Source organism: Mobula birostris, chromosome 22, assembly GCF_030028105.1.
Source record: "Mobula birostris isolate sMobBir1 chromosome 22, sMobBir1.hap1, whole genome shotgun sequence".
Lineage (NCBI taxonomy): Eukaryota > Metazoa > Chordata > Chondrichthyes > Myliobatiformes > Myliobatidae > Mobula > Mobula birostris.
In genome coordinates this window covers 49,554,054-49,580,484 of record NC_092391.1, presented here as the reverse complement: position 1 = coordinate 49,580,484, position 26,431 = coordinate 49,554,054, and the positions used below count along the sequence as shown (strand labels likewise).

Genomic DNA, 26,431 nt, shown 5'->3' with positions numbered 1-26,431 from the left:
AGTAGGTGTAGTGTATATGGATTTCAGCAAGGCATTTATAGACAATAGACAATAGGTGCAGGAGTAGGCCATTCAGCCCTTCGAGCCAGTACCGCCATTCACTGTGATCCTGGCTGATCATCCACTGTCATTATCCAGTTCCTGCCTTATCCCCATAACCTTTGATTCCGCTATCTTTAAGAGCTCTATCCATCTCTTTTTTGAAAGCATCCAGAGACTTGGCCTCCACAAACTTCCGGGACAGAGCATTCCATATATCCACCACTCTCTGGGTGAAAAAGTTTTTCCTCAACTCCTTTCTAAATGGCCTACCCCTAATTCTTAAACTGTGGCCTCTGGTTCTGGACTCACCCATCAGTGGGAACATGCTTCCTGCCTGCAGCGTGTCCAATCCCTTAATAATCTTATATGTTTCAAAAAGATCCCCTCTCAGCCTTCTAAATTCCAGAGTATACAAGCGCAGTCGTTCCAATCTTTCGACATATGACAGTCCTGCCATCCCAGGAATTAACCTTGTGAACGTACGCTGCACTCCCTCAATAGCAAGAATGTCCTTCCTCAAATTTGGAGACCAAAACTGCACACAGTACTCCAGGTGCGGTCTCACCAGGGCCCTGTACAGCTGCAGAAGGACCCCTTTGCTCTTATACTCAATTCCCCTTGTTATGAAGGCCAGCATGCCATTAGCTTTCTTCACTGCCTGCTGTACTTGCATGCTTGCTTTCAGTGACTGATGTACCAGAACACCTAGATCTCATTGTGTTTCCCCTTTTCTTAACTTAACTCCATTTAGATAATAATCTGTTTTCCTGTTCTTACCACCAAAGTGAATAACCTCACATTTATCCACATTAAACTGCATCTGCCCAATCACCCAGCCTGTCCAAATCACCCTGCATTCTCATAACATCCTCCTCACATTTCACACTGCCACCCAGCTTTGTGTCATCGGCAAATTTACTAATGTTACTTTTAATTCCCTCATCTAAATCATTAATATATATTGTAAACAGCTGCGGTCCCAGCACTGAACCCTGTGGTACCCCACTGGTCACCGCCTGCCATTCTGAAAGGGACCTGTTAATCGCTACTCTTTGTTTTCTGTCAGCAAGCCAATTTTCAATCCATGTCAGTACTCTGCCCCCAATACCATGTGCCTTAATTTTGCCCACTAATCTCCTATGTGGGACTTTATCAAAGGCTTTCTGTAAGTCCAGGTACACGACATCCACTGGCTCTCCCTTGTCCATTTTCATCGTTACATCCTCAAAAAATTCCAGAAGATTAGTCAAGCACGATTTCTCCTTCGTAAATCCATGCTGATTCGTACCAATCCTGTTAATACTATCCAGATGTGTCGTAATTTCATCTTTTATAATTAACTCCAGCATCTTTCCCACCACCGGCATCAGGCTAACCGGTCTATAATTCCCTGTTTTCTCTCATCCTCCCTTCTTGAAGAGAGTGACAACATTAGCCACCCTCCAATCCACAGGAACTGATCCTGAATCTATAGAACATTGGAAAATGATTACCAATGCTTCCACGATTTCTAAAGTCACCTCCTTAAGTACCCTGGGATGCAGACCATCAGTCCCAGGGACTTATCAGCCTTCAGACCCAACAGCCTATCCAACACTATTTCCTGTCTAATATAAATTTCCTTCAATTCATCCATTACCCTGGGTCCTTTGGCCACTATTACATCTGGGAGATTGTTTGTGTCTTCCCTAGTGAAGACAGATCCAAAGTACCTGTTCAACTCGTCTGCCATTTCTTTGTTCCCCATAATAAATTCACCCGCTTCTGTCTTCAAGGGCCCAATTTTGGTCTTAACTATTTTTTTCCTTTTCACATACCTAAAGAAGCTTTTACTATCCTCCTTTATATTCTTGGCTAGTTTACCTTCGTGCCTCATTTTTTCTCCGCTTATTGCCTTTTTAGTTACCTTCTGTTGCTCTTTAAAAGTTTCCCAATCCTCTGGCTTCCCACTTGTCTTTGCTATGTTATACTTCTTCTCTTTTATTTTTATACTGTCCATTGCTTCCCTTGTCAGCCACGGCCTCCCCTTACTCCCCTTAGGATCTTTCTTCCTCTTTAGAATGAACTGATCCTGCACCTTCCGCATTACTCCTAGAAACACTTGCCATTGCTGTTCCACTGTCATCCCTGCTAGGGTATTGTTCCATTGAACTTTGGCCAGCTCCTCCCGCATAGCACCATAGTTCCCTTTGTTCAACTGTAATACTGACACTTCCAAGTTTCTCTTCTCCCTCTCAAATTGTAGATTAAAATTTGATAAGGTACCCCATGCAAGGCTTATTGAGAAAGTAAGGAGGCATGGGATCCAAGGGGACATTGCTTTGTTGGTCCAGATGTAGTCAGAGGCTTTTTCCCAGGGCTGAAATGGCTAGCACAAGAGGGCAGGGTTTTAAGGTGCTTGGAAGTAGATACAGAGGAGATGTCAGGGGTAAGTTTTTTATGCAGAGAGTGGTGAGTGCATAGAATGGGCTGCTGGCGACAGTGGTGGAGGCGGATATGATAGGGCCTTTTAAGAGACTCCTGGATAGATACATGGAGCTTAGCAAAATAGAGGGCTATGTATGGGTAACCCTAGGTAATTTCTAAGGTAAGGACATGTTTGGCATAGTTTTGTGGGCTGAAGGACCTGTATTATGCTGTAGGTTTTCTATGTTTCTAAAACATTTACATAAGTTATAAACATTTAAAAGTAACAATATTTTAAACATTAGAACCACTTTTGAACATAACATACTTTCGCTCTGGCATCCATTGTGGTGGGAGATGGTGCACTGTTGCTGTTATTCTCCCACTAAATCTGGGCCAGTAGAAAAAGGTACATTTTATTTCTTTAATCTGGATTGGAGAGCCAAGAGAGCGGGTACACTCCATTCAAGAATCATTTGGACGAGCACGTAGAAGACTGTGGATCAAGTGCTGTAAAATGGGATCAGTGTTGATACTTGATGATCAGCATGAGCAGGGTGAGCCAAAAAGCCTTTTTCTGTAATGCTTGCCACTATCTCTAATATTCAAATCTGTTTTTCCTAACAGACCCAAGAAGTTGCGGTTTCATCCAAAGCAATTATATATCTCTGCAAAGCAGGGGGAGATGCAGAAAGTTCTTCTAATGCTGGGTAAGTTTTCATGTGCCTCTAAATATAGAATATACACTTCATTAGGTATAGGAGTGGAACGTGGTATGGTCTTCTGGTATTGCAACCCATCCACTTTCAGGTTTGATGTGTTGTGCGTTCAGAGTTGCTTATGCTGCACACCACTGTTGTAACCTGTGGTTATTTGAGTTAAATGTCATCTTTCTGTCAGCTTGAACTAGTCTGGCCATTCTCCTCAGACCTCTCATTAACAAGGCATTTTCACCCACAGAACTATTCTCTATAAACTTTAAAGACTGTTGTGTGTGAAAATCCCAGGAGATAGCAGTTTGAGATGCTCAAACTATCCCACCTGGCACCAACAATTATTCCATCGTCAAAGTCCTTTAGATCGCATTTCTTCCCTATTCTGTTGTTTAGTCTGGATAACATGCAGCCCATGTCTGCATGCTTTTATGCATTGAGTTGCTGCAGTATGATGGGCTGATTAGATATTTGCATTAACAAGTAGGTGTGTCTAGTAAAGTGGTGACTGAGTGTATATCAAAACAGCTATGAAAATGATGGAGGGGTATTGTATAAACGGAGTTATGCTGAAGGGGTATAAGGAGGGAACATCTAGCTGTTGTTCTATCCAGTTAAATTTTGAGAGTTTTTACAATCCATCCTTGAGTTTAAAAGTTTTGTAATAGAAAACTGAAATACATATTTTGAAAAAGTTTTAAGAAAGTATGATTCAGATTCAAGATAATGTATACCTTTTACGGATAATGTAGCTTGCTGGTGCCTTAAATATAGGATGATTTGTTGGCATTGTGGATGTGCGAAAGGTATAGAGAAGTTGGAATTGAATTGACTTCATCTCTTACATCCTTCACATACATGAGGAGTAAAAATCTTTATGTTATGTCTCTGTCTGAATGTACAATGTGCAATTATAGTAATTTATAATAAATAGAACAGTCATTGTAACATAGAAATACACTCAAATCAGCGTGAGTTAATCAGTCTGATGGCCTGGTGGAAGAAGCTGGCTTTTGTGCTGCGGTACTGATTCCCGGATGGTAACAACTGGAATAGACCATGGTTGGGGTGACTCAGGTCCCCAATGATCCTTCGGGCCTTTTTTTCACACCTGTCTTTGTAAGTGTCCTGAATCGTGGAAGGGGATATACTAGCTAGATGAATTGGCAGAAACAGAGCAGAAGGAATATATTGTGGAAATTTGAGGTTATTCACTTTAGTACATGTATATAAAAAATCAGGAAGGCAGAATGTTTCTTAAGTGGTGAGAGATTGAGAGGTTTTGGTCTTCAGTGTGACTTTTGTCTTCTGGTCTGCATTTGCAAATCACCAAAAGCTAACATAGAGATTTAGCAACAGTGAAAAGGCAAAAAAGTATAGTTTTATTGTGATATGATTATATACGAATTATTTTGACTAAGGGTAGATCATATTTGAAAAAAACTGTTTGGAGCAATTTAATCTTGCACACACCCTGTCTTTAAAAACAGGATTTTAAAATATCGGCATTAGTTATTGAAGACCAGCAGGAACAATTTTGGACCCTAGGCCAAAACTTCAAAAATTGGGGACTTCTAAATTAGAAGCAGAAATATTAGAGGAAACAATTTTTGAAGAATAGTATTGATTGCTGAATCACATGATTTATGTATACATAAGCAAACTATTGAGCTGAATCTTTACATCATTATGACAGATTGAAGATGTTTAGGATAGATGTTGCTTCAGGCATTGGGAGGAACTTATTCCAGTGCTTTTGGAAGCAAGGGAATGTTTTTTATGAAAACTAATGTCGGGAAATTCAATCTTTGATTGGAAACGGATATTTTAAACATGGGCCTTGGAGACTGAGTAAGGCAACAGTTTGCATTTGACTGTAACTAGATTTTCAAAGGCACTTTACAAAAGTTGTATATATGGACTGAGTGTTAGGGCTGAAAGTTATTTTAGTACTATCTTCTTTATCTTTATCTTGGTATAAATTGAAAAGTAATTGTGTAATAAATTATTATTTGGTCTTCTGGCATGAAAACAGATCCAAATTAAACTTTATAACTTAAGAAATTTGCTCAAAGCTTACAGTTTTTCAATTCTTATTTCCCTAGTTGATGGGATCGATCCTAACTTTAGAGCTGAGCACCAGAATAAGAGGACACCTCTCCATGCAGCTGCTGAGATGGGCCATGTGGAAATTTGTCATATGCTTGTACAGGTTAAAATGTTTTTGTGTTGCTATATTTTAACCTTTTAAAAGAAAAATGTGTATCCTTATTCTACAATTTTAAAAAAACACCTGTGATAAAAGATCATGATAATCATCATTGAATCAATCTCCTTTTAAATTTCAGTATATGAATTTGCTTGGCAGTGTTGCCATTTGTTACTTTCAAGGAGGTTGTGATGGTCCTCATTGAGTCCCTGCAGTCTGAAATGTTGTCATTTAACTTTTATGTTTCATGCTGTAAACAGTACTGTTAGAAAATTTTATTGTCATTGGGAATTTAGATGGCAGTCAGCTTAATTACGAGGAAGCAGGCTGTTAATTTTTTTTACCAAAATTATCAATCATTTTGCTGAGAAATTAATTCATTAATGTTTTGATTTTTGTGCATTAGGAGCAGGTTTATTATAATTGACTTGTATGATGTGATACAGTAGCAAGAAAAAGTTTTTTGAGTAATTAATGCAGAAAACCAGGTAATTGCAAAGGATTCACAAACTATTGTAACTGTATGTTTTGCAGCAGCAGTACAATGTAAAGATATAATTATTTTAAAGGCAATTGACTTCTTTTGCAGGCTGGCGCTAATTTGGATACCTGTGATGATGATCAGAGAACCCCGCTGATGGATGCAGCAGAGAACAACCAGCTTGAAACAGTAAAATACCTCTTGAAGGCTGGTGCACTGGGAGATCACAAGGTTAGAATTAAAGTAATAATTCAAATGCTGTAGCATTAATTTCCATGTAGATTATCTTTATTTTCCAAGTTGCATATTTCCATATTGTTCTTGCATCCCTGTATTGTAGGATGAAGGTTTAAAAGATGGGATTGAAGTCTTTTTTAGTGGATGTAAAGGTCTGAAGCAGGGGTTCCCAACCCGTTTTACACCATGGAGCCTGGCCAGTATCCAAGGAGTCCATGGACCCCAGGTGGGGAACCCCTGGTCTAAAGTAAAAGAAATTCAAAGATACATTCCAACAGATTTGTGAGTGGAGTGAGTCAATGGAAGTAGATGTATTTTTAGTACTGTAGGAGGTATCCTTCTGAGTGTGGAGTTGAAGCATGATATTAAGGAGAAATTTATGGTTGAAATTGGTGCAGGCTAGCAAGCAGCATTCTGCTTTGTAGTGCTGTTGAATGTCATTTGAGTTTTAACAGAAAATCTTAGTCCAGTGGATTCCAGTTAATTGGGACAAATCAGGACCTGTACATTTTGGCCCAATTTAAGGAGCTGAATTAGCCGAAGTTTCATGAAAATAGTTTAAAATGAAGCATAAACAAAGCAAACTACCATTGAAGTGAGTAGAAAATTATTTATTTAAATGAAATACAGAACAAAGTAGAACTTATACAGCACTGTAAAACTGTATTCGTTCCTAATAGTTATCGATGGACGAATTCATCCAGTATACACTGTCGTGTTCTTTTGATTGATTGTAATTGATCAATATCAGCAGAGACATTTAGTGTAGACAATGGACTGCCTTCATTGAATGCTTTCAATGATTGCATCCCCCAAATCTTCATTTTCATTTTAACATTCAAGATGATTATGCATACCTTAAAGTTCTCTGTAGTTACTAACTTGTTAAAGTAGTGAGATTGTTTCATTTTCACTTCTGGCTGTTTCCAGCATCTTCAAGCCTGAGTACTTGAAACAACAGTGAGAAAAACAGTTCTGAATTGTCTTTCTGCTTATTTCTTGCCAACTATCAGTGACAAAAATCACAGTTTTTTTTAACACAAACACACGCAGCTGATGCTATTTATAAACTGTTTGCTCTAAGCACAGTGCACTGTCTAACGGCCACACAAGTGCAAGTGACTGATGCCAGTTAGAAACAGTTTGGCAACGAGTGGTCTCTTGCCCCAATTAAATGGCAGTGTCGGAAGTAAACTAAGGGAATCCCGGCTATTTCCTTGATTAGTTTTTCTTCTTTACCAATTGTCCCAAGTAAGTGGCTGCCCTGATTAACCAATAGTTAATTAACCGGAATCCATTGTATTGTGGTCTGATCTTCATCTAAATCACAATAATAGACGTGCACAATCTGCCTAAACTAATAACCCAAACAATTGTACTTCTTATCAATACTGAGTACACCATTTAAACAATCACAGTCTAGGTTCAAAAAGAGTATGTGAACCTAGGAGTGGGTGTTCTGCGAAGATCACACCAAGAGCACAGCATGCATTTCTGAAGGAGGTGACAAGGAACCCAAGGGTAACAGCAAAAGACATGCAGAAATCTCGAGCACTTGCCAAAATCTGTATTCATGTGTCCACTATAAGAAAAGCACTGAAAAAGAATAGTGTTCATGGAAGGACAACACAGAGGAAGTCACTGTCCTCCAAAAAAAAACATTGCTGCACGTCCCAAGTTTGCAAAAGACCACCTGGATGTTCCATTATGCTTCTGGGATAATGTTGCATTGGACAGATGAGACAGAAATGAAGTGAACACCACTACGATTGGAGGAAAAAGGGCAGTGTACACAACACCAAAACCTCATCCAACTGTGAAGCATGGTGAAAGGAGCATCATGGTTTGGGGCTGCTTTGCTGCCTAGGGTTCGACAGCTTGCCATCATTGAGGGAACAATGAATTCAAAATTGTATCAAGACATTTTACAGGAGAATGTCATGGTAGCAGTCCGTCACCTGAAGTTTAATAGATGTTGGATGATGCAACAAGACAATGATCCAAAACGCAAGAGTAAATCAATTACAGAATAGTTTAAAAAGAAGAAAATTGGTGTTTTGAAATTGCTAAGCCAGAGGCCAGACCTTAACCCAGTTGAGATGCTGTGACATGAAGAGGGTTGTTCAGGTAATGTATCCCAGAAATATTGATAAACTGAAACAAATTTGGATGGAGGAATGGTCTAAACTCCCTTCTCACTATTGTGCAAGTCTGATCAGCAGCTACAGGAAACATTTGGTGGAGGTTATTGCTGCTATAGGAGACTCTACCAGTTAATAAATACATGAGTTCAGATACTTTTTCCAGCCTGGATTATTGTATGAATGATAAAGTAATGTATTCAATGAAGACATGAAAAGTACAATTTTATTTTTAGGCAGATTGTGTTCATCTATGATTGTGACTTAGGTGAAGATCAGACCACATTTTATGAGTAATTAATGCAGGAAACCAGATAATTGAAAAGGGTTCACAAACTTTTTCTTGCAACTGTCTGTATAGTTGATTATTAGTGAATCTGCAGGAGACACTTTAATGCCACAATGCTAACAAAAATAAATCTGTGCCCTCTGACAATATGGGACTATTCTTTTGTTAGAACATATAATGCCATTACCTCTTATTATCTTAGGTTATTATTTTAACATGTACCAGACTAATGTTAGGCCAAGTTTATTGACCTCAAGTTTCAGAATGACATCGCTTTATGTAGTTCTGTTCTGCTCAGTTGAAGAAAACAAAGGATAAAAATTATTCCAGTAATTACATTGTTTTAAAAAATAGAAAACAGCACTACATGCGACATTTACAAATGTGATTCTTATATGATCTAAGTAATAACTATACAAATTTGTTTGGAACACCAGAAATGCTGTTAGAAACCACTAGAAGTTAGAAGCCCACAGGAAATGAGAGGAAGGATGGAAAACTCCAAACAGTATTTCAAAAAAAAAGCCGAGAATGGTTTGTATTAGACTTACCTCTACAAATACTAAACTTCATTAGGCATCAAATGATATTGCAAAATGGAACCCTGTCTCATTCCGGATAGCCAGTTTCACTATCAGATAGCTTTGACACAGATGTGTAAACAAATCTGTCAAGAATATCCTCACTTTCAAAGAGAGAATTTGGACTTCACTAACTTGTTTGTCTAAGATTGTAAAACTAAGGTAGCTTGTGCATTGGGATCCAGTACATTGGCAACAAGCTTAAACTATCAAAAGTTATATGATTATAACTCTTGAAATAAATTAGAAAAGAAATTGATTTTGTTAATTTGGGTTATATTTAAGCACAATGTCTGTTAAAAGGGGGCACCTATCCACTGCTGCTCTTTATTCTTTGACCTTGGAGATCATTTAGCGATTTCAGTCTTGAGTTTAATGTGGAATCATCATGTATTAAATAACAAGGTTCTTGGTTTGATGATCGTTGTCAATTGAAGAAAAATAGAGTAAAGGTTTTATTTTTAGAGACTGAATACATTAAACTTCTTTGTCGGCATATCGAAAATATCTCATTTGTATTTAATCTATGATTTCCCAACAGTGTTTTTTTTTCATAGCAAAAGGTCTAAACAAAAAAATAATTTTTGGCTTGCCCACTGCATGGAGTTTATGAATCAGAACTGGTGCTAATTTTCTGTTTATGGTTTTGTATTGGAAATGATTCCCGAAATATGAATATTCTTATTTAGATTAAATGATAATTGACAATGCATCTATTGATTTATTCTAAAATCGTGGAGAATTATTTTTAGATTGTCTAAGCTTGTGGCCAATGGATTTGATCCCAAAGCTCAAATCTGTCTTAGTTTTGTAGTATCAGAGAAACAAATTAGTGATGTGAGAACTCTTCCCTTTGAAACTGAGGCTTAGTCTTGACAAATCAGACTTCTGTGGATCTGTACAGTTCAAACTTTAGCTTGAGGTAATTGTTCTGCACATTCCTGAATGTTGATGAGGTCAAAATATGGTCGTTAGAACTCCACTTATCTAACTACATATTTTTATGCTCTTCTATACTTTTTAACATCATTTATAATCCTCTTTTATAGGATGTTGAAGGTTCAACTTGCCTTCATCTGGCAGCTAAGAAAGGACATTATGATGTGGTTGTACATCTTCTGTCCACGGGATTAATTGATGTAAACTGTCAGGTGAGTCAGATGAGTAAGTGTTCCATAAAGGTATTATCACATCTTAACTATCTTCTCCTCTGCTTTACTAGGGTTGTGAAGGCTAATTGGGTACTTTGCTGAATGCATTACATGGCCAACCTCAAATATCATACCTTGTACTTCCATCATTAGCTCTGTACTAATTGGAAAGGAACAGTATCTGTTACTCAACTGAAATTGAGGCAGTTTTTCCTGCTTGAATGTTTATTTAAGAAATTCAAAGATAATGCAATAAAACATCAAGAATCTGTTTAATGTCTATGAATTTTTGGATTGATGTCAACTCTAATGAATTTACCCCACTACATTTTACATCTAGGTTCTTCAGTAAAACAGATAAAAGGCTAGCACTAAATTGTTCTTAATCCAGAGACCTCATAGTGAAATAACTGTGAACTAGTGAGAGGATAAAAGGTGTAAAAGTCCAGAAAATATTGATTTTTTCCCCCTAAAAATAAAAGGGTATTAATGCAACACACATCAAAGTTGCTGGTGAACACAGCAGGCCAGGCAGCATCTCTAGGAAGAGGTACAGTCGACATTTTGGGCTGAGACCCTTCGTCAGGACTAACTGAAGGAAGAGCTAGTAAGAGATTTGAAAGGGGGAGGGGGAGATCCAAAATGATAGGAGAAGACAGGAGGGGGAGGGATGGAGCCAAGAGCTGGACGTGTAAAGGGTGTTAAGGTTGAGCCTGGTACCATATCATGTGATTTAAAGTGCATAATAAGATTGAAAAGGTACAGAGAAAATTTACATGGCTGTTGCTGTGACTTGAGAACCTGAGATATAGGGAAAAGGTGGACTTTTTTTCCCTATGGAAAATCGGAGAATGAGTAGAGAGAGAGGTACACAAAACTGAGTGGTATAGATGAGGTAAATGCAAGCAGACCTTTTCCACTCAGGCTGGGTGAGACTAGAACTAGAGGTCATAGGTTAAGGGTAAAAGGTGAAATATTTAAGGGGAACTTGAGCGGGGTGTTAGGGTGGTGTAAGAGGAAGTGGTGGATGCAGGTTCAATTATAACATGTAAGATTTGCATAAATGCATGGATAAGAGAGGTAAGGAGGGTGTAGTTCAGGTGCGAGTTGATGTGACTGGGCAGAATAACAGTTTAGCATGAACTATATAGGCTGTAGTTCTCTACTATGTGTTTAATACTGATGCTGAAAATTTGAAATAAAAACTGGAAATGCTAGATATGCTCAGTAGATAGCGGAGTTCATTCTTTATTCCTTTCCTGTGTTCTTGTTTCACTTGTGCATTTACTTATAATTTTATTTTTTTGAAAAGGATGATGGCGGTTGGACATCCATGATTTGGGCCACAGAATATAAGCATATAGATATTGTAAAGCTGCTGCTGTCAAAAGGTGCTGATATCAACATTAGGGACAATGTAAGTTACTTAATCTCTTATGCATAAACAAACTTAATGGGATAAATCTGAAAAAAAAACTTTTAACATTTTGAAACATAAACAAGAGAGTTTCTAATGTGCTTTTTAGCTATGTTGTGTCCTAAATTTTGGTTTAAAGTTGCACAAGTGAAGAAAAACAAAATAAAACTATTAATTGTATTTTGATTTAAAAAAAACATGTGGTCTTTGCTCATAGTGATGACTTTTCTGGTGCCAGACTACAGTTAGCTGGGACATTTTAACAAACACACATTGATTTATCAGATTTGGTTACAGTTTAGCATAGGTTTGATGAAATATAGCCTGCTTTTTATTCCCCTATATTTGCAGTCAATCCATTAGAATTGAATTTGGTCTATATTGACACAAAACCTTCAGGTGCTAATGTTTAGACCATATTGTTGATGCCTTAATTGTAGTTCTTCCCTCAGTGTGGCCTATTGGACAAAGTGAGGGAAGATTTATTGTGTATTTGGTTCATCTTGTCAGGATAAAATTCTGCTGAAAATTATTTTGTTTTAGTAGGATCATTTTCTTTGTTCTGGATGTCTGTATGAAGCAGTTTGCATTTAAATTATTTAGTCTTGGTAGGAATAACAAGTGTCACTTTGAACATTTGTCAAAGTTGGTATTTATGTGTAGAAGGTGAAACATATTGCAAAGACTCTTAAAAATCAAGAGCTGCACATAAAGGCTGACGATGATGATGTCGACTCAGGCCTGAGAGGCCAGCGTCGGGCATTTTCATGCCTTACAAGGCGCGAATCGGAAGGCTGTGTGGGGTGCCACTCCTCGCACAGACATTTCGCAGTATTATTTTACGAGGCCGAGTTGCGGGCTCAACATCAACCCGGCACGGATGGAAAGCGCGCACGGGGGCGGTCTGTTACTGGATCGAACTCGGGAACCTCCGTTCTGGAGCCCAGCGCTGATCTCACTGTGCCACCAGCCGACCTAAAGGCTGAAATGCATCATCATAGGTTTTTCTTCCCCCACCCCCCTCAAAGGTAGGAATATTCATGATGAAATGATGAAATACTTCATATTTACAATACTTGATGTAAAAACTTGCATCAAATTCAAATATTAAAAGCAGTAAACATACCTTACCTTATATTTGCACCCTTTCACATCTGGAATACATTTTTCAGCTAGAAAGGAATAGAACTACTTCATTTAGTGTTTTTTTTTGGAGATGGTAATGTTATCAGATTGAATTTCAATATAAATGCAGCACACTATATTTGGTGGTTCTAAATTAGCAAACTCTGTAGCACCCAAGCCATCTTCAGGGAGCAGTGCCTTAGGAAGGTGGTGTCCATCATTGAGGATCCCCACCAGTTAGGGCATGCCCTCTTACCATCGGGAAGGAAGCCTGAATGCATACACACTGCAGTTCAGAAACAACTTCTTCTCTGCCTTCCCGATTTGTAAATGGACATTGAGCCTATGAACACTACCACACTACTTTTTTATTCCTGTTATTTTGCTCTACTTATTTTAACTTAACTGTTTAAAATACAGACACGCACACACTTAATGTAACTCAGTTTTTTGTTTTCTCTATATTTATTTATCATATTTCATTGTACTGCTGCCATAAAGTTAACAAATTTAATGACGTATGTCGGAAATGTTAATTCTGATTCTGAACTTTGTCTCTGTCACTCCATAATTTGTCACATAAAACTTTTTTTATAAAGGTAACCTCATTTCTGAGTTTATTTAACTTCAGAGACTATTTTCATCACTTTGAATGGACCTAGTACATTATTGACCTTGCACTTGTGTTGTGAATATTAAAGTTGGTAGTACTTAACTTCAAATGATATTTGTAGGACCAGTTTAAGACTTTTTGCCAAAAGTTGATAAATAATTGAATTTGTGGAATTTGTTTTCTTTCTTTGAAGTTGAAAAAGAATTTAAGCTTTAAAATTGTTCTCTTCCTATTTTTGTTGCACAGGAAGAGAATATTTGTTTGCATTGGGCAGCTTTCTCAGGATGTGTGGATATTGCTGAAATATTCCTGAATGCAAAATGTGATCTAACTGCAGTGAATATGCATGGTGATTCTCCTCTACATATCGCATCAAGGGAAAATCATTATGAATGTGTCGTGTAAGTATTAAAATACTTTTATGTGTGACTGGTATATGTAATAAATATTTGTGAATTCTGAACTCGATAATATTACATAAATTATCGGAGCAAGTTTCTGTATGATAGGAATTCAAGGTTAATTTACTGTCTGTACGTGCCCAGAGCGGTGGCACATTTTCATGTCGCCCCCTTCAATATACACCTAGCTGACCACACCCCCCACACCCATAACATACGTAACTGCAGCATTCAGGATAGGGGAAGATCCCAGTACACTTGTCATTGGTTGATAGTTTGCTTCATTACGGACAAAAATCAATTCTTCCAAATTCTGTGTGTTTTCTGATCATCATTCTTATAGTCCCTGCAATAATATTGTGCACCAGTACTGCAATTGCTGTCAGATAACTTGCAGAAGTTTGACTACTAAGGTATGAACACATTGTTTTGGCAGATCATATCCTTTTGAAGTAAATCTGATCTCCTTTGCAGCTGCCCTTACTTCATTACGTTCACTTATTCTTACCCAAATACATTAAAATTTGCTGTTTAATTTTAAAGTTATATCATAGCTAATCCTTTCTGGAAGTACAAGATCAATTGAATAACAATATAACTTCTTAAGACCATTAACGGTAACCAATTTTTTTTCTTTTCTACTCAGGGAAAATATTCTTTACAGTTACACTGTGCAAAGTTTATGTTTTTGTAGTCCTTTGGGAATATTTTCATCGAAGTTATCTCTGGTTTCTGTGGGGGGAGAAAATAAAAGTTGTTATTTGAAGAGTAACTCCCAAGCCTCATTCATCACTAGAGCCACTGTTCTGTACTTTTACAACTCCTGGTGCAGAAAAACTCCATTTTGAAAAAGTGTAGAACATTGAACGTTACAGCACAGTACAGTCTCTTTGGCCCACAATGTTGTTCTGATCTCGTAACTTATTCTAAGATCAATCTGACCCTACCCTCCCAGATAGCCCTCCATTTTCTTATTATCCATGTGTTTATCAAAGAGTCTCTTAAATACCCCGAATGCATCTGCCTCTACCATCACCCCTGATAGAACGTTCCATGTACCCAACACTCTCTGTGTAAAGAATTTGCCTTTAACATCACCCCATGTTTTCCTTCATTCACCTTAAAATGATGCCCCCTTATATTATACGTCAGTTTTTTCTAAACTGGTGAAATAGCTCCAAATTTTGTTAAGCACCAAACTAGTTATGGGAAATCAAATTCAGGGTTATATATGGTTTATAGATATTGGTTTGTAACTAGATAACATGGGTAATACTTGTAGAATGATGCATTATATAAATAATTCTCCATGGAAATATACTTAATTGCAATTGAAATGTATTTCAAGGATATTCTGGCAATAAATTTGCTTGTAATTGTACATATTTAGGCTTTTCCTTTCACGTGGTGCTGCTGTTAACATTAAGAATAAGGAAGGTGAGACTCCACTTGAATGTTCAAGCCTGAATTCACAAGTCTGGGTTGCATTGCAAGTGAACAAAAAACTGAAGCAAGCATCGGCTAATAAGCTTACCCAGGTTGAGAAGCTAGTTAGTAGGTATGATATAGTAAATTTCCCTATTTCTTTTGTAATTTTCTTTACATATTTTAATATGAATGTATTTGAGTTTCCTGTTTGAAAGAACACCATCTGTACATTTATCTTATTAAAGGCCACTGCATGCATCCACCATATTTGATTTTGTCTTGGGCACTGCCACCAATATTATGTTAATTCTTAACTTGCAATTTTGGACAAAGCCTACAAAATACATTAATTACACTACAAGTAAATATTTGTGATATTGCATTCTCTATTGTATGTACTTGCATTGAATATTTTATTTAAATAGTAAGGAGATAACAGGCAGGATAGACGAACGAGAATCAGTGGATGTTATTTACTTGGATATTCAGGATGCCTTTGACAAGGTGCCACACATGAGGCTGCTAAACAAAATGAGAGCCCATGCTATTAGGGGAAAGATATTAGCATGGACAGAAGACTGGTAGACTGGTAGAAGTCAAAGAATAGGAATAAAGGGTGACTTTTATGGTTGGCTGCTAGTGACTGATGGTGTTCCCGCAAGGGTTGGTGTTGGGTCTGCTTCTTTTCATGCTATATGTTAATGATTTGGATGAAGAAATTGATGGCTTTGTGACCAGGTTTGCAGATGATATGAAGATAGGTGGAGGAGATAGTGTTGAGGAGCTTGGGAGTCTGCAGAAGAATTTGAACAGATTAGGAGAATGGGCAAAAGGTGGCAGAATGGAATACAGTATAGGAAAGTGTATCGTCATGCACTTTGGTAGAAGTAAAGGTATAGACTATTTTCTAAATGGGAAGTGAATTCAGAAATTAGAAGGGCAAGGAATTTGGGAGTCCTAGTGCAGAATTCCCTAACGGTTAACTTGCAGGGCAAATGCAAGATTAGCATTTTTTGACAGGACTAGAATATAAAAGCAAGCATAATAATGCTGAGATTTCATAAGGCATTGGTCAGACCACATTTAGAGTATTGTGAGCAGTTTTGGAGCCCCATATCTAAGAAAGGTCATGCTAACATTGGAGAGGGTCCAGAGGAGGTTTACAAGAACTATCCCAGAAACGAAAGGATTAAGATGAGTGTTTAATAACTCTGGGTCTGTACTCGCTGAAGTTTAAAAGAATGAGGGGGAATCTCATTGAAACCCACCAAATATTGAAAGGACTAGACAGAGTGTATGTGGAGAGAATGTTTCCAGTAGTGGGAGAGGCCACATCATTAGGTATATTTAAAGCAGGAGATGATAAGCTCTTGAGTAGTAAGGGCATCAAAGGTTACAGAGAGAAGACAGGAGAATGTGGATAAGAGGGAGAATAAATTAGTCACAATTGAATGGCAGAGCAGACTCGATGGGCCAAATGCCTAATTCTGCTCCTGTGTCTTACAGGCTAATGGTTTTATTACTTGAACAGCAATTGCAAGTCAGGTCCAATTTTTCAGTGAAATTGCATTTTACTGGACATTACCTATCTGTTGCTTATGGATGACTGCAATATTAACATGTACATTTATAAAATCAGTGTAACATTTAGCAGCAGTGAATGTGCCTCATTTAGGTGTAAGTTTAGGTTCAAATTGTAATTTTTGTGTTGTAATATACTGATTGAAGCATTGTTACAACTGAATCTGTTCACTTACATAGCAGTAGACTTGCACATCATGCAGTTCATGTTGGAGACATCATGTCTTACAAATTCAATTGAGTTTTTTGAGGAGCTGTCAATGATAATTGAGAGTAAGACATCACATGCTGTATACATGAATTTCAGTAAAGCTATGGTCACTTGTGGTAGGCTGATTCAGAAGATTGGTATCTTGGAAATTTGGTAGATATGATTCAAAAGTATCTCGACCTTAGACAGGATAATGGTGAAGGGATGTTATTCTGACTGGAGGTCTGTGACCAGTTGTGTTTTGCAGGGCCAAGTAAGTACTGGGTTTTTTGTTTGATAAATCGATATAACTAGTTTCGATGAAAATGTAGGCACAAGAGTCTACAGATACTCAAACAACAGGAATTCTGCAGATGCTTTAAATTCAAGCAACACGCATAAAAGTTGCTGATGAACGCAGCAGACCAGGCAGCATCTCTAGGAAGAGGTGCAGTCGACGTTTCAGGCCGAGACTCTTCGTCAGGACGAAGGGTCTCGGCCTGAAACATCGACTGCACCTCTTCCTAGAGATGCTGCCTGGCCTGCTGCGTTCACCAGCAACTTTTATGTGTGTTGTCTACAGATACTGTAACCTTGTGTTAAGCTGGGTGAAAATGTAGGTGGACTGATTAGTAAGTGTGCAGAGAGTACAGATTGATGGACCTGTACATAGAGAGGAAAGTTGCTAAAGGATTTGGCAGGATATAGACAAATTAGAAATGTAGGCCAAGAAATGGAGCTTAATCTTGACAAGTGTGAGGTGTTGCACGTTGAGAAATCAAAATTAAGATGGAAGCTTACAATAAATTGCAGGACCCTGGGGAGCATTCATGTACAAAGGAATCTTGGAGTGCAAATCCATTGATCTCTGAAATTGCTAACATAAGTAGATAAGGTGGTGAGAAGACTATGGCATATTTTTCTTCATAGGTCATGGTCTTAAGTATATGAAAGTTGGGAGATCATTGTGCAGTTGCATGAAGCTTTAGTTAGGTCATCACCTGAATAGACAGCAAGTGTAAAATTGTTGCTTGGATATTTTAAGTTAATGCTATGTGATTTGTTGCATCACATCTTTCAGCAGAGTGTGAGCCCTCTGCATCTTGTTTCTCCAGGTAGTATTTTCACTTCTTTTCATTGTTCACATTGTTTATTAGTTAGAGTTCTTTTTGTAAAAACGATTGCTTTTTGATCCTCAAAAACAGAGATATTGGTAGAGGATATGAACCTGTACCAATCCCGTGCGTCAATGGAGTGGATGATGAACCTTGTCCAAATGACTATAAATATGTTTCCCAAAATTGTGTAACCTCTCCAATGAACATTGACAGGAACATCACACATCTGCAGGTATGATCAAAGGAAGATGAATCTCTGCAATGTTGATTTAAAATGTTATATTTCTGAGACATGCTAAGTAATAGTGGGATTATATAACCTCATTACAATATATTAGAATGTCAGCCACTAACTCGTTTATTTACCACCGTGGCAAACAATGGAACTAAATTCGGTAGAAATCTGCATTACCTGCAGAATATAAATACCCATCTGAGCTTGATTTCTCGACTGGGAAATAAACCAGACTGGCTTAAGTGTGACATCTGTCATAGTGTGAAGTTGACTTAATGTTTTGGGGTACAAAAGATGGACAATACAATTTGCCCTGTGATTCTTACACACAGCTAATATTTAGGAAAAACAAAATAATAAAAAGGAGTATATTAAAAGGCATAAATTAATTTGCGGCTTGTAGCAAAATACATATGGCTAGAGGAACTTACAGGTCAAACAGCGTCTATACAATAGTCAACATTTCAAATTGCAACCCTGCATCAGGATCTGAAACATTGAGTATTCCTTTTCATCCACAGATATCACTTGACCTACTGTGTACCTGAAATGCTCTAAAAAGCCATCTCACAGGCACTATAGAAATTCCCCCTCCTGTAATCCAGCACCAACCTGATTTTCCCACCCTACCTGCATATTGAAGTCCCCTATGTCTATTTTGACATTGCCCTTTCGGCATGCATTTTCCATTTTTCATTGCAATTTTTAGGCCACATCATTACTACTGCTTGGGGTCCTTTATACAACTCCCATAAACTAGAGGTCATAAAAGAAATCTGATGCTCATACACTCATGCCAAATCTTGCTTATTAATCACTTTGAATTTGACCCACATGGGAACAGATTAAGCAACGCCTCATACTTAAAATTCTCTTCCTAATCTCTCCATGGTTTTGCCCTGCCCCTCTCCCTAACACTACAATTCCTTGCAACCTATAACCCTCACACTCCTCACACGCATTCCAGAACTTTCCAAAGGTGCTACCTGATATGCAAAAATGTAAGGTAGTAAGGTAGATGACTTTTTTATAAATCACATTTGGCACTGTTGAAGATCATTATTATATCTGTCTAAATGTGATTGCGTTTGAAACCTGAATTTTCTGAAGTTTAGCTGATTAATGATTTTCAAAGGTTCAAAAGGTACATTTAACGTCAGAGAAATGTATACAGTATTCATCCTGAAATGCTTTATCTTCGCAACCATCTACGAAAACAGAGTGCCCCAAAGAATGAATGGCAGTTAAATGTTAGAACTCCAAAGCCCCCCCCCAGCTCCCCTCCCTCTTGCGTGTAAGTGGCAGCGAGCAACAGTCCCCCTCCCCCCACCAACAAAAATAAAGCGCGCCCGCTACCAGCACTCAAGCGTGAGCAAAGCAATAGCAAAGACACAGACTTGCAGTTACCCCAATGATTGCATTGTTCACCTGATAATTCGACATGCTGCAGGCTCTCTCTCTCTCTCTCTCTCTCTCTCTCTCCTAATAAGGGAGAAAGAGGTGACTCCATTCCATTTTCCAATGAGTGGGAGAGATAACAAACAACTCGCTGGTTTACAATGTTAAAAGTCCGTTATGTCGCTTTTTTCGAGCTCTGTGCCTGGAGGTCGCAAGGATCCCGAGTCCCCAGGCACACAGCAGATGTTTTGACTCCCCCAATGACACACGGATCTCCTGTGGCGACACCGACCCTCGATGCGCTGGTCTCCAGTTACTGAGATCCTAGGCTTCTGAAACCGTGCCGAAATCTTAGGCCGAAACTTTGGCATGCCGAATAGCGGCTGAGAGTGGGTCCCATTCCCGCAAAGAATTGTAGTCAGCGTGTAACTGCATGTCAGGGTCTTCGAGAGATGGAAATAGGACTGCTTTCGAAGATGCAAGCAAAGGAGTGGCCGTTGGGTGCCTTAACTACTTAGCTGTGCAATGATTTCAAGTATCATGTCAGAACAAGGATAAAAATAATCTTATTTTCTATTAATTAATTTTAGGCACACCTGACTTTAATTGCTAAAGACAATAATTGGGTTAAAGCTAAATCTTTAAATAATATTTCGTGGAATATAAGTAACAATGAATTTTTCACTTCACCTGCATTTGCACATTTTTGACTGGTAGAGAGGTTTTGAACTGGATTTTATTATCTCAGCTAAAGAATGTTCAGTTCCCATGCATTTGAAGAAAGGTTGATCGGCTATTGTTTGATTTAGATGTTCATCACTTTTTAATTCAAAAGTGGTACTACCTTAGACCAATTTGTTAATAAAATCAACACAAATTTGAATTATCATTTCTTCAAAGATACACTGTAATACAGGTGTCCCCGCTTTTCGAACGTTGGCTTTACGAAACCTCACTGTTACGAAAGACCTACATTAGTACCCTGTTTTTGCGTTCAGAAGGTTTTTTCACTGTTATGAAAAAAATTCAGCGCGCAATAAAAGGCAGTGCACGCCCCGAGCAACCGCTCTCCCCCGGATTCGAAACGGCATTCTCGCTGGCATTGCTTATACACATGCCTGTGAGCAGTTGTTTGCAAGATGAGTTCTATGGTGTCGGAAAAGCCTGAAAGAGCTCATAAGGGTGTTACACTTAGCGTAAAACTAGACATAATTATGCGTTTCGATCGTGGTGAACGAAGCAAGGAGAAAGTGAGTTTGGCTTGTGGAAGTTGACAAAGATGATGTTAAAGAGGTTTTGGCATCCCATGACCAAGAACTGATAGATGAAGGGCTGATGCAATTGGAAGAGGAAAGGATAACGATCAAAACCGAATGAGTAATGATAAAGTACGACCTTAATTTTGAAAGGGTACGTAGGTTTAGGGGATATTTGCAAGATGGTTTGAGTCCTTACAAAGACTGTATGATAGAAAAATGAGCGAGGCTCAGCAGTCAAGCAAGCCTTCCACATCAGCCACAGCAGGCAACGAACCTCATCCTTCGACATCGAGGCGGGCAGTCATAGGAGAAGATGAGCTACCTGCTCTAATGGAAACAGACGACGAGATGACACCCCAGTGTCCCACCACCCCAACACCCAGGCCGCGGACAGATACTGTACCAATTCGCGGAGAATGCAGCAGTAGCTGGGAGGCACACAGCACATCTTTAAGAAAAAAGCCGAAATAAACATGCTAATTAATTAGGTGTCGCCCCACACGTAAATGTCGGCCCAGATCAGAGACGACGCAGTCTGAAATCGGCACTGATCTGGGCCGACAATTACGTGTCAGGCGGCACCTAATTAATTAGCATGTTTATTTCGGCTTTTTTCTTAAAGATGTGCTGTGTGCCCCCCAGCTACTGCTGCAGCCCTGCGTGCTTCGCGGCAATGTATCGGTTGGTGGCCCGGAGGGTGGGGGCCACTGCACCACCCAACCTGCGACGACTCAGCCTAACACACCACCATCAGTGTGCTCGGCGCTGTCCCGATTCCGGTAAGTGATACTACACTGTACATACATTATTTCTACTTTACATCGGCTGTGTATTTTTACGTGTTGTTTGGTATGATTTGGCAGCTTCATAGCTTAAAGGTTACTGGAGAGCACTTGCACCGTGTTTTTGCCAACAGCGCTTGCGTGAGATTTTCTGCCGACGACGTTTGCGTGAGATTTTCGCTACAGAGAACAGTTCAGCAATGATTGTGGAAAAGTATTTCTACTTTATATAGGCTGTGTATTTATCATATCATTCCTGCTTTTACTATATGTTACTGTTATTTTAGGTTTTATGTGTTATTTGGCATGATTTGGTAGGTTATTTTTCAGTCTGCGAACGCTCACATAATTTTCCCATATAAATAAATGGTAATTGCTTCTTCGCTTTACGACATTTCGGTTTATGAACCGTTTCATAGGAACGCTTTACCTTCAGATGGCGGGGGAAACCTGTACTCCAAGCAGTCTGAAACAAAAACATATATAGGTCCTTAGTTCTCCAGTCCACTGTTTGAACATTATTTTGCTTTTATGCTCTTAATGTCTGTAGAACCACCTCCATTGCAGAGATGAACAATCTTTTTCATACATTTCACATTAATTATTAATTGTTATGGGAAAACTTTATTACCTCTTTTCCTGCATCATGCATAGCTGTGCAGTGGATTTAAAGATTTTTCAAGATAAAATTCTAGTCTTTTATTTTCTTTTGGAAGGCATTTTCACACTGGCATGATAAGTCAGTTCATGGTGGAATAGCTAGTAGCGAGTTCTAGGATTTGTATTCTTAAGCAAAACTTTTGGGTAGCAAGTGCACTAGAAATTGATATTCAAAATATTTTCAGAAGTGGATCATAACAATTACAGAAAATTAAGTGTCATCCTATGGTAGAGGTCACCCAAAGATTCGTGGCTAATAGTAAATTGTTTTATTATTATGTATACTAAGGTACAGTGGGAAAACTTGTTTTGCATACTATTCAAACAGATTGATTCATTACAATGGTGCAGTCAAATAGTACAGGGTCAAATAATAAGAGTGTACACAATGAATGATAGGGCACTGAAGAATGTGATAGAACAGAGGGATCTCGGAATACAGAGCCACCATAATGCCTTGAAAGTAATGTCACAGGAAGATGGAGGTGAAAGAGAGATTTTGGCACATTGGGCTTCATAATTCAAAGTATTGAGCACAGGAGTTGGGATGGTACTTTTATTTATTTAGCGATATAGCCTGGAATAAGGCCTGCGAGCCGCGCCGCCCAGACACCTCCCGATTTAATCACAATTTACAATGACCAGTACGTCTTTTAACTACGGGAGGAAACCAGACCACACGGAGAAAACCCACACATTCCATAGGGAGGAAGTACAGACTTCTCACAGAGGGCACTGGGATTGTAATCTGATCTCCAACGCCCAAGCTGTAATAGCGTTGCGCTAACCGCTACACTTGAAGTTGTATAAGGTTTTGTTGAGCCATATTTGGAGTGTTGTGTGCATGGCTGGGAGGAGTATGGAGGGCTATGATTCAGGTTTGGGTCAAAGGGAATAAACTGAATGACAGCTTGGCTAGATGGGCTGAAGGGATTGTGTCTGTACTGTACAACCATATGACTAATGAAGTATTAGAGTTATAACGAATGTATGCTGCAAGTATACAATCTATTTCAAGGTCTTAATGAGGTAGATTGTGAAGTCAAGAGTCCATTTTAACATACTGGGAAATGATTCAATAGAGTTAAATCAGTGGGATAGAAGCTGTCTTGACCCTGGTGGTACATGCTTTAAGGTTTTTGTATTTTCTGCCTGATTAGAGGAGAAAGTAAAGAGAATGCCTGTACTGGCTGTGGTTTTTCATTATTTTGCTGTTTTACCAGAGCAGAAATAAGTATAGAAAGAGTCCATAGCTGGTTTCCATAATGTGCTGAGCTGTATTTACGATTGTCTGCAGTTTTTTGTAGCCATGGGCAAAGCAAATGCCATACCAAATTGTTGATACATCTGGCTAGGTTGCTTTTTATGGTGAATAAATGAAAATTATGTTCAAAGGGGGCATGCAAAATTTCTTTAGATTCCTGAGAAAGGTGAGCTGATGACCTTTCTTGGCCATGGTGTCAACGTGGTTGGATCAGGACAGGTTTTTGGTGATGTTTACTCCTATGTAATGTTTTTGGAAATATAATTGTAAAATAATATTATTTGAAAATGATGGTTATTTGAAGCTGCTGTGACAAATTTCCATCTGTTTATTTTTACTATTGTGTTTACTAGAGTTGTACACAGGTTTCTGTGTGTAGCACACCTTTAAATTACAGATTGAAGAGTGAATTGAAATAAATTGGTGAAATATGAACATGATGTTGGGGATCTCAGGAGGAAACTAAAGTGTATCATCCACTGAGCATTTCTGGTGGAACACAACTTTCACTTGTATGCTGGGTCCAGATATCCTTTAGTCTTCTTCCATGAGCTATTTAATTGTTGATCACAATTCCGGATGAGAAACAGTAGGCCTATAGAGCTTTGGACTGATTCATTGATTTGGGGTTGATCAGCTCTGTTTGCTCGCTGCTATTTTTGATGTTTAGCATACACAAAGTTTTTCATTGTAGTTTTAGATGCCACTTCTGGTGTGATATTTTCTGTATTTCTCAGTGAATGATTGTCAGTTGTCTAGTTTGAAAGTAGAATGAGGGATATGTTGTATTGTGAAGCTAAAAGTTAGTGAAATATATCTCTGCTGCTCTTGGTGATCCACAGAGCCTCCTATCTAGATGGCTAGGTTTGAACTATCATGTCTGTCTGTCTCATTGAGCATTATTGTACTGCCACATAGAGTGGAGGGTGACCTCATCTCCATAAGGACTGTGTGGTAGTCACTCATATCAGTGTTGTCATGGATCTGCAAAGGTAGATTATTGTGGACAAAGTTAATTAGAACTGAGGCTATATTTGAACCAAATGTCCGAGGAAGAAGTGATTGAAATACGTGATGCAATGTAATAGAATTTTCCAGATTAACTTAATTAGTAAATATGTAAAATTTAAAAAATCAAATGCAAAATCCAATAGCCTAACTAACTTTTTACCAGATGCATGGTACCTTTTAATAGATAATGAAATGTCTATGAGAAAGATTTGAGTTAAAACATTTTAAATGTTTTCATCTTATCTCATTAAGGAATTCTAATACATAAGGATTTCATTTTTAATGCATTTATTTTCCCTGTTGAAACCTTTCTAACCAGTTGTCTCATTTCAATGTACAGTACTGTTTTTGTGATGATGACTGCTCTTCCAGTGCCTGCATGTGTGGCCAACTAAGTATACGTTGCTGGTATAGCCAGGTAAGCAAGATAACTTCAGCAATGAAAACTGATTTTCTTTTTCCCCAGTCTGTAGAATCCCTCAGAGTAGAGCATGGTTTCTCTAAAAGGTAAATGGAAGACGCAGTGTAATTCTCAATGCTACAAAGGAATTTAATTAAAGTTACCTTTTCACCATGAGGCAGTTGCTTCAGTTGGATAACTTGGAGCATTCAACTTAGTAAACAAACTTCTTAAAGTTAAGCAGTTATCTTACTGGCAGAAACACACACAAAATACTTTTGAAGATGGTATGAGAGGTACAAAATAATACATTCAAGAGTTAGGGAGAGGGAGCATGGTAAGGTTTACTGATTCAGTGGGACCAGCATGCAATAAAAGCAGAGCTAGGTATAGCAGGAGTGATCGTTTTGAGAACAGTATAGACGTACAGTTGTGAGAGGGGCAATAGTCAGGTGGATAAACAGACATTTTTGGATATGTGTGAGATTCTAGTGTCGTCTCCCAGGTGTCAGGTTCAAGGATGTCTCAGTGGCAGTAAGCATTCTGAAAGGGGAGGGTGAACAGCCAAACATCATGTCCCATATTGGTATTAATGACATGGGCGAGAAGAAATACGGTCCTGCACACAGTATTTGGAGAGTTTGGTTGGATATTTTTAAGATCTAGAAAAACTGCAGATCAAGAGGAATTGGTAATTGGTGCTTTAAAATAAAATGTATTTTTTACTGATCTTTCTAATCACAGTATCCTGGTCCTTATTGAGTGGAATATAAAAGGTGTTTTAAGCAGTTAATATTCTTCTCAGTTTTACAGAGTTTCTCAACGCAGTGGATCTGACAGTTGTCATGATTTGTATTTTAAGGATGGGCGGCTTCTTCCAGAATTCAATATGCTGGAACCACCACTCATCTTCGAGTGTAATCATGCCTGTGGATGTTGGAGGACATGTAAAAATCGTGTGGTACAGAATGGAATCAGGTAAAGTGGAAGTTCCTGTTAGGACAGTGTAATAACGTGGGTGCCACAATGGCGTAGCACTTTGCGTAACATTTTGCAGCTTGGGCTGTTCCAGAATTTGTAGTTCAGTTCTGGCGCCATTCTGTAAGGTGTCTCTGTACGTCCTTCCCGTGGAATACATGGGTTTTCCCCAGGTGCTCCGGTTTCCTCCACAGTCCAAAGGCCTACCCGATAGGTTAAATGGTAATTGTAAATTGTCCCATGATTAAGTTAGAGGTAAATGGGATTGTGAGGTTTACTAGAGTGGTGTGATTGGAGGGACCGAAAGGACCTATTCCTTGC

The 26,431-nt window shown here is 38.5% G+C and overlaps 1 protein-coding gene across 4 annotated transcripts in view; it reads left to right on the top strand.

Annotated features, from left to right (window-relative positions):
* LOC140186422 (histone-lysine N-methyltransferase EHMT1-like) overlaps positions 1-26,431 on the top strand; it is a 201,738-nt gene that overhangs the window by 143,217 nt on the left and 32,090 nt on the right. For all 4 annotated transcript variants that reach the window (XM_072240693.1, XM_072240691.1, XM_072240690.1 and 1 more), the window contains 10 exons: positions 3,076-3,158; positions 5,267-5,373; positions 5,960-6,082; positions 10,149-10,250; positions 11,563-11,667; positions 13,652-13,806; positions 15,197-15,364; positions 18,211-18,355; positions 25,073-25,150; positions 25,995-26,110. In XM_072240693.1, coding sequence (XP_072096794.1) covers positions 3,076-3,158; positions 5,267-5,373; positions 5,960-6,082; positions 10,149-10,250; positions 11,563-11,667; positions 13,652-13,806; positions 15,197-15,364; positions 18,211-18,355; positions 25,073-25,150; positions 25,995-26,110 — 1,182 coding nt within the window. The remainder of the gene's footprint in view (positions 1-3,075; positions 3,159-5,266; positions 5,374-5,959; positions 6,083-10,148; positions 10,251-11,562; positions 11,668-13,651; positions 13,807-15,196; positions 15,365-18,210; positions 18,356-25,072; positions 25,151-25,994; positions 26,111-26,431) is intronic.